Here is a 15716-nt window from a genome sequence, read left to right as displayed (position 1 = left end):
CACATTTAATTCTCTCGCTATAAATGGAGGAATCTCTGCCTGGCTGTCACTGATGATGTAATCAAAGGTCATTTTGCACTGGCAATGAGAAATCAGGAAGTAACATCAGAGAAGCTTCAAACCATGAACTGATATGAGCTGAATAATAAAATTCAAATGAATCACAAATAAAAAACAACAATATAAGACTGTATTTCTTATCTTGAGCTATACCACTTCTTTAAGAGAAAAGCTGTTAATGAGAAATTTGATGGCCTTTGTGTATGTTAGAGGTACTGAATGTTCTACGAATAATGACGCTGCACTCCCTCTGCAGCTGACTGTCAGTGTCATACTTTTCCTTACCTGTTGATAGTTTATGAGCCAATGTTGTACTTCACTCTCCAAAAGCCAAAGAGGCCTAAAATACGTGCAGTTTTAAACCATTTAATTCATAGTGCACCCAGCAGGAATAAATGCTGACAAGGACTTAACCAGTGTCAAGAATCTTAACATAAATGCTAAGACTTTCTTTGTCTTTTATTGATTTTTTTTTTAGGGAAATCAAGATAAAATTGGAAGGCTGATTACACAAGAGAACCGTTTTTTAACCACTCAAATCACAGTTTTAATACCTGCCTGGTTATCTAAATGGTGAATATTGAATTCTGCATGTTCTTTTCATTGTTTAAAACCACCTAATCAACCCTAAGACACAGAGCCAGAGTAAACCCAGCCATGAATGCCTTTGTGGAGCTGGATTCAATCTAGTCAAAACATTCATGAATATAAAAGCATCTTTAATCAATGATGACAGATGGGAAACACAGAGTATTTAAAAAAAACACACCAGTATTATTTGAGCTTCAATTGTACAGTACAGTGAAATTCCTCTGTTTCATTTTCATCTGTAAGCAGACGGGGAAATGTCATTTTCAGTGTGTTAAGACACCAGAGGCCCAGTCCAGACAGGATGGTTAAATCCACACCACCCATCAACCTTGTTTCCCCTCAGAAGCCACTCACTGAATGCTGGGATTGAGCTGTGGGGATGAGGCACACCAGAGTGGTGTCTCTGCAGGGGTGGGGGGTGTACGAGGTCAGCTAAGACTGTGTTTGACCGTTTGTGGAGGAAGGTGTATGTGGTTGCACGCCCCAGACGGCCTGGAAGCGGTGTTAAAAGTCCACAAACTCCTCCAGGCTGTGTGTGTGTGTGTGTGTGTGTGTGTGTGTGTGTGTGTGTGTGTGTGTGTGTGTGTGGTGGACGCCTCTGGAGGTTTACCTTAATGACACTGCACTCCATGTTTCCTCCTGAGAGTCAGACTACTGTTTCTGCTCAGGAATTAAGTGTTTCCATTTATTGGAGGATTACACTTCAACACTATACTTTCCTCTAACATTTTGTCCACGTGAGTTTTCCTCATTCATTCATTACTGAGTAATGTTGCTCACTGTCCAAACCTGCTGCAGCAAGATGGATGTATCCAGCTAACTGCGACTGAGCCAAACTTCTGTCCAGATGTTTAGTCAGACAGAGATGGCGAGCGCAGGGATCGGCCACTGGCTGGGCTGTTGCTGTAGGCGTGCGAGTTGTCCCTCTCTCTCTCCTTCTCCTTGTCCTTGCTTTCGTGTTTGTGCTTGTGCTTGTGTTTGTGCTTGTGCTTTTTCTTCTTCTTCTTGTGCTCGTGGTGGTGGTGGTGGTGGTGGTGGCTGTGCTCGCTGCCGTGTTTGGAGGCCGAGGAGGTGGCCTCTTTAGAGAAGGACGGCACCGGCGTGGCCGGCATAGAGAGCATGGACTGTTCAACTGATGGTGGCTCCTTACCTACAGAGAAAGAGTAGGAGTGTCTCTCACCTGGTTGTGGGCTCACTTGTTTTTTGAAATATGATGAGTAAAATATTGTGCAGTTTCCTTTTGTCTGTGTGTGTGTGTGTGTGTGTGTGTGTGTTTACCTGGTGTAGAGGGTCTCTCTAACAGATTGAGATGATGGTGAATGAAGGCCTGACTATCATGAACAGTCTCCATATCAATATCTTCATCTTCCATGGTGTTAAACTACAACAGATCAGAATTACATATTAATACCATATGAAAATCACCTGAAACTAACTTGTGTATTTCCTGTATGAGAAAGGCAAACATAACACTGACACTGTTATTTCTGTGAGCCTTTGTGGATAACAGAGACCTCGCAGCAACAGAATACAGCAGACATCAGTAAAACAAATGTCCATAAATAATTAGCCTAACATCCTTTACCCTGATTTTGTAGCGCCCCCCTCTTCCATCATCATCCTGTTGTTGCAGAACCTGTCCTGGCTCTGGGGGGGAGCCCAGCGGGGTCTCAGCCTTCCTCTTCAGGCCCTGAGGTGGCTGGCCCACCCCACATACCCCTAATGAGATGGGATCTGGCTCCTCATCCACCTGCAAGACACAAAGAAACTTAAATGTGCAGCAGTATGGCTTATTTATTATTACATGACATTATTAAAGATGAAAAGTAAATAGTTCAGTGCCTGCCTAGCTGGAGCATGACCAAGTACTGACATCAGTGACATTATCAAATGATTGTGTCAACAGAAAACATGGTTACTGTGGTAACAACAATAAAATAAATGGACGAACTGCTGTCGATTTTTCCAACAAGTTCTCATCCAAACAACTTCACAATGCACTCCCTCAGGTCCTCAGCAATAAACCAGAGAAGTCTGAGGTTAACTGGATGAGCACTTAGTGAGAAAATCAAAAGACAGACAGACAGAGATTTTCTCTATTTATGGTTAAGATTGGCATTTGACCTGGGCCCAGACTAGAATAATACTGGTTTAATCAGCTGTCAGAGATGAGATTCTGGTTAAAATTACCACAGTAATGCCTATCACAGTGATTCTGGCTAGAGTGGTGATACAGCGAGACTGGGGTACAGCCAAATAGTGTTGGCTGCAATAAACTGTAGTACTCATAATTACATAGATCGAGACTGAGATAGGTTTTTTAAAAATACTTGATATCTATATGCCATCTGAAAATTACAATGTAACATTACTTAAAGACGTTCAAAGAGAAGGAAATAAAGACCACCAGGCAGCTCACTGATGACATCATCACTGGCAGAGAGACCAATGAAACTCAATCACTGCGTGATGAACTCATAATGTGTTGGTTGGCTAAAACTACACAATTTCTACTGCTAACTTAAAATGCACGTTATGAACTACTATTAGTAGTTCATAACGTGCATTTTCTATTAACAATAAATTAACTGTCGAAATGAAATGACCCCACACCACTTACCGCTGTGTAGCTCATGCCGACACCATGGATACCTATACTGGCAGGTGTGTCCATAACAGTGCCGACCGCCAGCTCAGGCTTGATGGTTGGGTTGAGCACAGCCTTCTTCTCCTTCAGGTTGAGCACAAGGCCCAGCTCTGGCAGTGGCAGGCAGGAAGGTCGGGTCAGGCCAAACAATGTGTAGTAGAGGTTCACAGCGTCGCAGCGCAGCCGCCAGTCATGTGAGGTACCTGAGGAAAAGAGAGTGAGATGGAAACAACAAATGAAGATGTTGCTAACATGTTGGCCATGTCAAAAAATACTTTTAAAAAAGACGAACAGATGTCAGGCAGGGAGGTAGAGTGAGGAAAGGGGAAATGGGGATAAAGGAAGAAAACAGGAAGGAGTACATTGAGTGTTGGAGGAAACAGATTTACAGAGTTAACATGAATCTTGTTCTTCAACTACACTTTTTACTTGATATTCCCACAAAGACAGTATGAGCACAACACAACCAGTAAGTGCTAAATGCATAATTCTATGGGTCATTTCAGTAACAGTGTGTTAAGAGTTGGAATGAATTAAACACCCAATATTGCTGAAACTGCCGATCCAGAAGTCCGGCGCCTAACATGGGGGTGGAGAGGTGGGGTGGTGGTGGAGGTGGACTGTGGCTTTGGAGGAAGGTTGAAATAAATTACTCCAACAGCAGCAGAAAGTACTCTGAGTTTGTGTTCTTACAGCACTGACCTTCAGCCAGTGAAACATCATCCTGTGTGTGCACAGTGTTTAACACATGGGGGGCTGTGGGTTATTTGGGGGGGGGGTGTAAAACAACTAACACATTTTCATAGCATAGTATTAAAGGTTCCCATTCCCACAGACCCCAGTGGTTCACTGGAAATAATGATTAGTGATATTTTTGTTCATTCTTCATGCTTGTAAATCAATAAATGAAATAACATGTTGTAGAAAGAGCCCAATGGTCTTCAGGAATATGGAATTGTGAACATATACTTGTATTTGGGGTTTGAGGTGGTGTGTATTTGGATTGGCAGACTGAAGCGTTATGGCCTGGCTAGCTAGCAGAAAGACACATAGGACCCCCTGGAAGAGAAAGAAATAATGAAACCTGAGGACACAATAGAAGGCAGAACCATGTGCATATTATGGAAGAGGCACTGCACCAAAAAGTAGAGTTTAACCTTTTCCATTTTATCATTGGAAGTAACAACTGTGTGATAATGAGAGAAAAAAGACAGGGAGATAAATATTCCATCTGAAGCACCCCCTCAGCAAATGAATCTACTGCAGTTACTTTCTTGAAGAACGACAGTTAAAAGCATCGGCAGTTAAAATTTAACTGCTGATACAGATGCTGGATAGTTCTTACTGTGCCTATCAAGACCACATCTGAGACACCAGTGACAACCACTAGACGGACAGTAAAGGCAACAGAAACGCCACCAGACTGCAAACAGCTGGGGCTGTATCACAGTGTCTTCCAAACAGACTAACTGTAACCAATTAAGACCAATGAGGAGGAAGAGCACAGATGCTGAGGGGATTTGTACTGTAGCCACATGTCTGAGAGAAGTCGTGTATTGTGTGGATGGTAGCAGTGAGATATTTTGGACAAAGTGGGTTTTTATAAATGCTTCAGCAAAACCTTCCAGACAAAGCAGTGGTGCTCCTGTAAAAAGAAAATGATGGAGGCTCATCATTGACTGCTGCACAAGAAAGATGACTGGTGAGTTTATGGAATAGTGCTGAAACATTTAGTTAAACAAATTGTCAACAAGAAAATCGATTAATGATGACGTCTTTAATCAGAAATGCCAGATTTTCTCCAGTTGCAGCTTCTCAAATGTGAGGATTTGCTGTTTCACTATGTTTTATATCCTTCTAAATGGAATATGTTGTTGTTGTATGTTGTGTTGGACTGTTTGTCAGACAAAACAAGCAATTTAAAGACTTAATCTTCAGCTCTGGGAACTTTAGATGGGCAGCTTTCACTATTTTCTACATTCTATTGTATAAATAATTAATTAATTACATCAACCTATAATGAAAATGACTGTTAGAAATGACTGTAGCCCCCCTATGGACCCACTACTGTAGTTGTAGAGTGTGTTCTGTCAAGTTGCACAATCACACTACCACAGGTACAATACTGGACATGGCTGTGCATTTCACAGGAAATGAATGTTCAGCCACATGTATGAAGTAAACAAGTAAGACTGGAGATAAACCAAAACTATTCTAAACAATTCCACTTAGAACAGGAGAACACAGATATGGAAAGAGAGGCAAAGAAGTAGTAAAATCTTAAATAACGTGGAACTACTGATATCTTCAGTCAAATGCTCTTTCAGTTAATGTCTTCTGCAACATCAACTATTGCACTGGAACAGAGAGAAGTCTGGAAACCAGCTGATTTATACACACAAGTGTTGCATAACCCATTTGAAAACACAATAACTTCAGGCAGAACTAACTTTTCACTGTGATTCCTTTCAAGTTCATTCAAAACCCCTTTGGATCTACTGTAAAGGATTACAGAGAAGGATTCAGGGTCAGTGAGTGGAGGCTTGGTAGCCTGACAGAAGTCTGTCCAGTCAAACACATGTGTAAAGGGGAACTTCATTTATCTCCACCTCTGTCTGTCTGAGAGAAAGAAAGTGATCTATTATCACCTCATTTTATGAATGAGATGAATCTAGATCACAGATGATATGACTGACAAAAAGAAATATGTGAATTGATGGATGTTGGTTCCAAACATCCATCACACCATGAAATAACTTTAAATCAAATCCACAGCTCCACAAAACCTGGAGGGGCTCCTGGTACTTTCTACAGCCACTATAGTTTTTGAAAACATTCAAACAGCACCAGTAGGTTTGAATATCTCCTGAGTTGTCTGAAAATACAGTGTACTGGTTCCTGTTGTGAAAGATATTGTGCTTTAGAGTTTTTCAGTACAATGGTGAATAGGCACTGCTGGCTTTGATAAACAGTAAGAAAACATCTATCATCAGAATCAAATAGTTTCTTTTAACACTTCCAGGCCTCTGCAGCATTATGCCTTGTCTACAGGCACAAAGAATTTTAGTTCAAATGGATTTACTTGCCAGATGAAACCAAAGAAAATATTATTGAATAAAATGTGTTCTTAGTTCTGTTGCATGCACAGTGTTAGTTGTTGTAGTACTGTGAGAGCTCCTCTCTTTCAAGGAAAACTTCAACTTAACATGCATCAACTGGACTCTCATTAGTGTAATTCCCCTACTTGTGGTTGGATCAGTCCATTTGTGGTTAGGTCCTACATCATCACAACAGTGGGAAAAGCTAAGCTGTAATTTGTTCTTGAGTGAAAATGCCAAAGAGTAACTGTCCAAAACCTATTGATCATTTAGTGCATTTTATATCCCCATGCCTAATGAGACTGCATGCAGCCTTTGAGTTGGACAACTCTTAGTGACAGTTACGTGAGAACGTCCAGTCAAATCAGTGTATTTTTATAGCACAGTTTAAAAACAATCTGTGGCTGATCAAAGTGCTTTACACACAGAAAAGTAACAGAAAAAAACATATTAAAAATGGTAGAGGCTGATTGAAAGGAGGCTATTTTTCTGGGCCCAGCCACAGAAAAAGTAATGAATGAATGGATGAGAATGAGCTGTGCATCAGATGACCTCAGTGCTATGGGATAAGAGTGTGGATGTATAAGATCACCAGTTGGAGCTAGCCAGTTCACAGTTCACAGCTTTAAAAAGTGTTACATTTTAAAATCAACTCTATAGTTGACTTGTAACCAGTGCAGTGACATTAAAATCTGAATAATATGGCATGATGTTTTAGATTTAGTTAGCAGACGTGCGGCAGCTTTTTGCACCTGAAGATGCTGCTGCCTGGCTGACTCTGACATGCAGTGTAAGGCAATAATCCAGGTGATGGGAAATAGAAGAGTGAATGATTGTCTCTAAATCATTAAACAACAACAACATGTGCTTGACCTTCCTTAAAACACTAAGATTGTTAAAAGATGAATTAACAACAGTATTCATTTGCTTATTAAATTTAAGATTAGGGTCAAATAAAATGCCAGGTGAGCCAGGTCTTAAAGAGACGTACAACTGCATGTTGTCAGTGACTGTACCTACTGAACTGTCTTTTAGTCCCAACACATTAGGAAGAGATACGCTGCCCTGTATGAATTAGCTGGAGCCAAACACAACTGAATGTGGCTTGGAAAATGACAAAATGGCAAGATAAAAACTAGAACCAGAACAAAGTCCCACATTTGTTTCTGATGCCACAGCTGCACAGTTTTGTTCATTATATCCTTAATACATTGTCAACTGCATCTGATCGATAATAATGTGAAGGCTTTAGAAATGGTTGTGACTGGTCATACCCAGTCACAAGTTCCTCCAACCGGACTGATACACTACACATACGTGCGTGTGTGTGCCTCACCTGAGTTCATGAGCTTCCAGAGTTGGTCGACAAGTGCTTCATTACACAGAGTGGAGTCTGTTGTCTTTGTGAAAGGTGGATTCTTACACAGCATACCCAGGATCTTATGTCTGTTTGGACAGCAAACAAGAAGATGAAAATCCACACACTAGTGGTTTGTGCGTCAATCATACCATCATTTAACATTAACTACAGCTTTCTTTAACCACTTACCCAGGTAGTAAAATATACTACAGGAGAGTATAACAATCATAAGAACAAGTCCTGACTTACCAAATACTACTACTAAAGGACAAATTCACATTTTTTCAAGCCTACCTTAATACAGTAGTGACATGCCTGTATTTATACTGAAAGCATTTTTGGCAGCTGTGTCTCTTCCTGCTGACCATACTGACCACAAAGAAACACTTGCTAAAGCTATTTCAGTCTTGTTCTATGCTAAATGTGTTCCACAGTTCAGATAAAGCTAATATGAAGCTTCAGTTGTTGACAAATCAAGAGATTGTCTTACAAAGTAACAGTGTTTTCTTGTTCAGCAGTGGCAGGAATTTCTTTCTACTTTTGGAGGATACCCACTTGAGTTGTCTAACTGAGAAAATTGACCTCATATAACCAAGAATTCACTTATGCATGAAACAAGACTTATAGATTTTATCAACCTTTATCTTCACTGAAATTATTTCAGGAAGGGACTTTTGCTAGTGTGTGGACAGAAGCAACAATTTCAGCAAGAAAAACTGTTTCAATGTACATACATATGCAGTTTGTAGTTATTATATAAAGGTGTAATAAATTATTACACCTTCTGAAGGTGTCAGCGATAAAAAAACATCTTTGATTAGAGGTGACATTTGGTAATCACACTGACATTCTCTTTCATATATGATTGACTGAGACAGTGTGACAAAAGCACTAACGTTCATTCCATATGTGGCTAAATTCAGTTAGTCCTGAGGTAGACATCAGTGGTCATGAGCCCTTCAGTAATGTTTTTTCTAATATTATAGCCTCATTGCTGTTTCATGTAATAGTATAATCTCTGACAGAACTGACAACAGATTTGGGAAGATGAGATGTAAAAGAGTGCGCATGTGTGCTAGCTGCTTGCTGACCTGACATAATGAGTTGGGTCATTCTGGACCATGATGAGCAACCACTGCAGCTCCACTGCACTTCTTTCAACTGTAAGACAAAAAACCCCCATCATGAACACAAGACAGAACAAACACAACAAACCCGAACACAAGCACGTGTCACTATGAAAAACATATCTGTGGTACTAAAGATATGTCAAATGTGTTTTGTACACCTACACACATCATGTCCTGATTATACACCCAGTGGCAGTTAAATGGCTTCCCCAAACTTACAACATAGATACAGACTGATGTAAGAGCTACTCATGTTGATCTCCAGTGGCCTGTGAGCTGGATCAATAAGCTTCATGAGAATACTACTGATGATTATAATAATAACAGTTAGCACACTTGTATTAAATGTTATACCTCTTGTATAGTCCACCAGAGCCTCCAGTGCTGCGATGCGAACGTCTACAAAGTGTCCATACTGAGCGTAGGACTTGAATAGTGACGGGTCGCTGGGAATATGCCCGTTCTTCTGAAGTTGACGAATTGCTCTCAGACAACTGGAGAGAGGGAGAGGACAGTAAAAATGATGCATATTATTCCAGCTGTGTCAGAAGAACTTAGAAAGGGTTTTTATTTTTGGACATTTTAAACACAGATACAACTGTTAGGCTTTCTTACAAAAGAAGCAATAAGCCAACATTTTAAAAATATGTTGTCACATGAAACTGAGATGAAGAGCTTCCAGGAGAAATACACGTTTTAGGAGAACATCCACCAGCGTATACAGGAACATATTTTACTCTGTACCTGACAGTGATGGTGTTTCTGAAGCTTGGCAGCAGCTTCTCCATGTTAAGGAATCGGGTGATTTCCTCCAAGATGAGACGGACATCAGCATTTAAATTGTCCACTGTCCGCACTTCATTGTTAATGCTGATAGCTGGGGTCAGAGAGTTAGTCAGCGCTTCAATCAGATCTGCACGGTAGTAGTTATCTGAAAACTGACAAAGACAGACAGGGGGAGGGAGGAAAGAGGGAGAGAATAAAATCTAATTTAGTGTTGGGATCTGTAGAATAACACAATTCAAGCAAACCTTTTTTTAATATTCTCCAAAAGAACTAACTATTCATGTTCATAATGCCAATTAATAACTTCATGAAAAATACAGTGTATGTATATGTTTGTTTGTATGTTAAGTCTTTAAAGGTGAGTAAATGTGTGTCTTTACTTTGTTTTTTCTGTTGTCGTTATACTTGATGAGGTCAAGTATGAAGTTGAGGACATCTTTGGGACAGAGGTTCTGGACATCTCTGAGTAACGCCATGGCAACTGGCATCGTCTAACATGGAAAGATGAAACAGGAATCGTTATATGACATTTGAAAGCTCAGTTTCACAACGGGTTTGAGGCTGATACCTGAGAATTTGAAAAACGCAGTCATACATCATTTGAAATCTGCTTTTTAATATAAACATAATAATATCAACTTTTGATAAGGACGTTCTGAGCTGAAAAATAAACTTTTCAGGCTCTCTGGTGGACAAAGTATGTAACAGCAACACTGCTTACAAATGAATTCAAAACATATTTGTGGTATTTTTGTACTGGGAAAAAAAAACACTGGTTAATAATCAATCTTTTTGTCACAGGAAGCTTAGCGGCTAACGAAGCTGTTAATGAGGACTACTGTGTGTTTGACTGTGTGTGCCTGCTGGTGCATTTTGTGTATTTCATATACCTTTTGTAGGAAGTAGCTCTGGAAGTTGATGAAGTTGTTGGTCTTGACAATGTTGGGGCAGCTCTTACAGCAGAACATCCTGGTGAACAGGGACTTCATAGCTGGCGGGCCCTGCCATGTGCTCACCATGGCATTGGCTATCTGTAAGGTTTACATGAACCCACAAAAACAGATGAACATTATTTTACAGTCAAACAGTTATTAAATTACTTAGTTCATATCTATTTAAGTTGCTGCATGTGGAAAATATTAAGACTGGATTCAAGATTTCTGCTAAGCACGTGAAATATAAAATGTACACAGAAGAATAAGCTGCACCCAAGTTGTAGCAAGAATTTGTGAAATACTGTATGGCACACACATGACAAGTCAAGAATGTTTAACTTGTATAACAATGTCCTTTCTGTCCATGGTAATTTTTGAGGTGAGAAGTGAACTTCAAACTAAAAACCAAAAGTACACATGAGCAGCATATGAGGTTTCCACAGGTATGAAGACCAGTGGCTCCAGTGGTCTTTGAGTTCTGACAGGATATTGGGGAATTTATGTTAATGTGGTAATAAAAGGCTAAGGGTCACTGGCACAGGATGTTGTCATTTGGTTAGATAAATAAAGGGGGGTTCGCACACTGGAATGTTCCTGTGTGTGTGTATGCACCCATTCACAATCATGTCTGTATTTTTGTGTTTTGTGTTTTTTACATGTGCATGCATTCATCAGTTTTTACATGTTTTCCCCTTTGATTTTCTGAACCAGACTGTTCCTTCTACCTTCCCACAGTTTCCACCAAAATCAAGCAAATAAATACCATCCCAACCAGTCATAATGCAGCCAAGTCCATCTGAGGGTTTAAGTCAGTTTGTGGTCAGTGTGGGTATGTAAGTCTATGAGTCAACGTGTTTATGTGTATGTTTCGTAGTAGTAGTCGTAGTAGTATATACCAAAGGCCATCATGGTGGAGTCTGTTGAGGATTCTGTGGCCAAGCACAGCAACATAATGAAAGAAGTGAAGTGCTGCCATTTTAGCCCCCACTCAGTTTATCATGTTGTGAAAATATTGGTTCAGGTGGAACTCGAATGGCGGAAATCCAGTGGGGTTAAAGTTGGAACAGACCAAATCCAGAGAATGGAGAATTTCCTGTAGCCACAGAAAAGGATTATTCAGTCAACTGAGCTTAAATTCAGTGAGGGTTAAACTGGTGGGTGGCCTTGCTAGCTGGGAAGTTCTATATATGTTGTTCTTATAATGTAACCCTTTTCACAATATTGTTTGCACCTAAGATTTTGTAAAAGTTTTTACCAAGAGTGAATAGAGGGACATGGGTTATGTGCACTATGCTGCCATCAACCATTAGAAATGAAAACAAGTTCTGTCTTCAATTTTTGACACAAATTGAAAACAGAGCAGACCCATACTAGTTTCAGTGCTTCACTATAAACTGAACAACTTTGTTTCTTTCTTTTTGGTCCCTCTCACCATAAATCATTCACTCAGACCTCCCAAACCTTCATTCATCTGACTACCCTAAAGCCCTCCTTTCCCATTTTCTTTCATCCACTAATCCATCCACATTACTCCCTCCATCCAGTCTCACTCCACCTTTGCCAAACTAGCTTCTATTCTCCACCCATTCCTGTTGGTGACTTTCTGTTTGTCACTTTCAATAATGTTACTGCCATTTGAAGTTAATACTGCAACCATTTAAAATGCACTCAATAAACCCAACCAGATTATTTTCCACCACATAAGCCATATTTTTGTGACTTCTGATACATTTGAGGAGTCTAAGCAAAGAACCAAAACAAAACCAGACCATGGCCATCTGGAACCATAGGCTTTGGATGGCCAAAGTTCACTGTTAATCCTTGAGGTCATTTGTTTCTGTTTTAGGCAATTAGGCTCATTTGTATTCCAGTGAAAAGGTACCATGTGATATGTATAAACAACAAAACAGTTCTGTTAGTTCAGTGTCAAACACTCATTATCACTGCAACCAGAGGTCAAGAGGTGTTAAGAGGATCTTACATTCCAAGCTAGAAACAGCAGATCATGGCTGCATATTCATTTTGAATGAGTTGAAGAGAAGGTGGTTGGCATGGTGCCATAACAGACTATGATGATGTCAGGTATATTGGGGAAAATTAATTTGCACCTTTTGGCAATTTGCTCCATCAACATCATCTGTACATCAATCACTGCCATCAGTCCAGTGACTTGCCATGGGCCTCAATGTTTTAGCCAAATAGGTTTTACTCGATGAATAATCCCACATCCAGTCACAGTTGTGCCATACATATGATGACACCAGAATTACCACCTCACAACTGTATGCCACAGGAAATATAGTTACAATCTGCCACTCTGTTCCTGAGTTATGACCTCCAACATCGAATCAGTTCATTCTTGAGTAAAAGCGGACGTTTGTACCAAATGTGAAGAAATTCCCTCAAGACATTACTCAGATATCGCGTTCAGGAGAATCGGACAGACTGACAGACAACCTGAAAACATAGCACCTCAGGCCATGACTGTCACTTATGCTGAGTCATAAAGAGCAAGTATGTGATACCAAACCACGACACTCAGAATCTGTCAGCCTGAGGTCAAACTGTCTTTGCATCATGTGTAATGTTTTTAAAAGTATATATGAAGCTTTAGTGACAACTGCGGTGACTGGTGCGCATATTAAGTGTGTATCCATGATGATTCCAGAGTCAAATGTTGATTGTGGATCATTGGAGTACACACTGTAGTGTCACATGTTCATTCAAGTATGTTCTACCTTAGCTATGCCAGGCTGCTTGCCCAGGGGCTTCCTTTAGTAAAAATTACTGTTCAGCGCCATTGCTGCTGAAAAACACACACAGACACACACACACACATATATACCCTGGATAAACAGAAGCAGGCCTGCATGCGGACTTTGTAGAAACACTGTTCTTGCTCTAGGATGTCAGTCAGAGCCAGTCTGGAGGCAGGAGTTGGGAACTTTTCCAGCGCTGAGATAGCCTCCTCCTGGCAGAGAGAGAAATTGAAAAGAGATGTTGTATATATCGTTGGCTGAGATGGCAGAAACACACACACAGATGATGGCAGAAACACACACACAGCTTATGGTAACAGCCTAATTAATGATATTGACCTGTAGCTGCAACCTGCAAATAAAAAGATCAGCAGAATAAACAGTAAATAATGTTAATTAAATATATCTGACTTTAATGTGTGACAGTGAGACTTGCATAACAATGAGAAGCTGCTATATATCTGTCCTCAATTGCTGTTGGCTGGTACAAGAGTGAGGAGATGTAAGACACTTGTTAGCACTGCTAGCTCTCACGGTATTTTGACAACCGGGAACTGCTCCCAAAATAGAACCAGTTATTGGAACTAATCCCTATTGGGAGCACACATTATGAATGCAGTGATCTGTCTTAGCTGTAGGTAAATAAACTGAACAAAAAGCAGGCTTATGTTGTCCATGTGTATTCATACAAAAACAAGTTAGTTTAATGATTTACAAATGCTGAAAAACAAAAGCCGGTGTGGAAAACTGTACCCTTGTCACTATCCCACCTGTGCAACTACATCCCTCTCATAGCGCAGCTGATACTGCCACATGAAGTCAGCCTGCTCAAACTCCACCTTCCTCAGAATGGACATGTCTGGATCAATCCGGATCCAGAGGAGGGGAGAGTCAGCGCTGCAGAGGAAAGAGGAGACAGGGACATATTACATACACAACATTTAATCTCAATAAGATGATATGAATCATGTGGATATAGTCAAGTAAATTTTTCAAAACTGTAGTACAGATGCAAACAGTGGCAGTGGTAATTACTTACTCCATGGCTGACAAATCCATGTCAACCTCCTCTCCATTCATCAGAGGGATCTTCTTTTTCTTGTTTCTGAGAAAAGAAACCAACAGAACCATCACTTATCAGTCAATCAAAAACTAAAGACTAACATGTGGGACATTCATTTTTTAAATCTCTTTGTTGTTGAACAGACACAGGAGAACCAAGGACAGAAACAGAGACTAACATTAACATAATATCAGGCAGCACAACAGAGCCACCAAGAAAACATCAGTCAACTTTAAGATTTACATGAACACAAAGAGAATGGCTGACAGATCACATCACAGCAACCACAAAACCATTGCAAACAATACACTATCACTTGCTGATCCTCTTAAAAACAATTCACTCAGTGAAAGTCTCTCTGTTTTGTTTTAGCCTCATTTCACAGGAGGTAACAGAATCATGAGACATGACAAATACACTGTAGTTAGTGTTTACAGCCAAACACTCAACTTCAACACAGGTAATCTGAGACCATGTACGTACGTGTTTGACAACAGGAAACCCTAATGATGTAAAAAGTTGTTTTTTTCCCTAACTCTAATATATAATGTTAATAATGGGGAAGCTCTGATGTTGTGACAGAACCACAGAAAATATAATAAGGATATAAAACTATATCAGAGCAATTTAAGTCAATGCTGCAAGGCAAGTAGTATACATTGTTACACAATATCCATACATTTAATATGCAAAATTCACTAATCACAAGAGAAAGAACTGGTGTGTTTTGCTGCAGTACGTACCGTCTACTTTTGGAGTGGCAGGGGATGTCATGTTTGAGACTGTTCTCCTCTATCTGCAGTGTGTGGTTGAAGGATCCATCCAGTTCCTGCACTGTTACCTTGATGGGACCCTGCAGGGAAATATACTTAAATTATTTAACAGAAAAAACTCCACATTTTGTGTGGTGAGCCAATAATGTGGGTCAGGATTTTAATTATACGTGCAATGGTTCTTTTAGTCCTTTTCAGACATGGAATCAGTCAAATCTCTGGCTAAGTTACAGCTTTTACTCTGAACACAGACAACAGACTCATTCCACATACATGCATATTTTAAAGCTCACCACATATTTCTGAGTTCCAGATGATGTGTAGTCCTGACGGATCTCCAGCTCTAGCACGTTCCTCTTTCTGTTAAAGGCAAAACTTCCGAAGAATTTCACCACACTGCTCTGGTCTCTGGATAATTAAGTTAAGACTTACAGACCAAGAACAGCTGGGGCAAAAATAACCAGTAGAGAGAAAGAAGGTTACTGCAAAAGGTGGTGCGAGTTACATTTACTAA

The 15716-nt window shown here is 40.1% G+C and overlaps 1 protein-coding gene across 1 annotated transcript in view; it reads right to left on the bottom strand.

The window, feature by feature from the left end:
* Positions 1–469: 469 nt before the first annotated feature.
* Positions 470–15716, bottom strand: part of taf2 (TAF2 RNA polymerase II, TATA box binding protein (TBP)-associated factor) — a 30733-nt gene continuing 15486 nt past the window's right edge. The window contains exons 13-27 of the mRNA XM_051075769.1: positions 15496–15610; positions 15173–15282; positions 14406–14471; positions 14137–14263; positions 13453–13578; positions 10563–10703; positions 10053–10163; positions 9631–9824; positions 9241–9380; positions 8848–8917; positions 7733–7842; positions 3272–3501; positions 2237–2401; positions 1930–2032; positions 470–1801 (exon numbers count right to left, since the gene is read on the bottom strand). Of these exons, the coding sequence (XP_050931726.1) occupies positions 1503–1801; positions 1930–2032; positions 2237–2401; positions 3272–3501; positions 7733–7842; positions 8848–8917; positions 9241–9380; positions 9631–9824; positions 10053–10163; positions 10563–10703; positions 13453–13578; positions 14137–14263; positions 14406–14471; positions 15173–15282; positions 15496–15610 (2107 nt within the window). The 3' untranslated portion in view covers positions 470–1502. The remainder of the gene's footprint in view (positions 1802–1929; positions 2033–2236; positions 2402–3271; positions 3502–7732; positions 7843–8847; positions 8918–9240; positions 9381–9630; positions 9825–10052; positions 10164–10562; positions 10704–13452; positions 13579–14136; positions 14264–14405; positions 14472–15172; positions 15283–15495; positions 15611–15716) is intronic.

Source organism: Lates calcarifer, linkage group LG15 (genome assembly GCF_001640805.2).
Source record: "Lates calcarifer isolate ASB-BC8 linkage group LG15, TLL_Latcal_v3, whole genome shotgun sequence".
NCBI classification, from domain to species: domain Eukaryota; kingdom Metazoa; phylum Chordata; class Actinopteri; family Centropomidae; genus Lates; species Lates calcarifer.
Note: the sequence above shows the minus strand (reverse complement) of the source record. Positions and strands in the feature narration are given on the sequence as shown.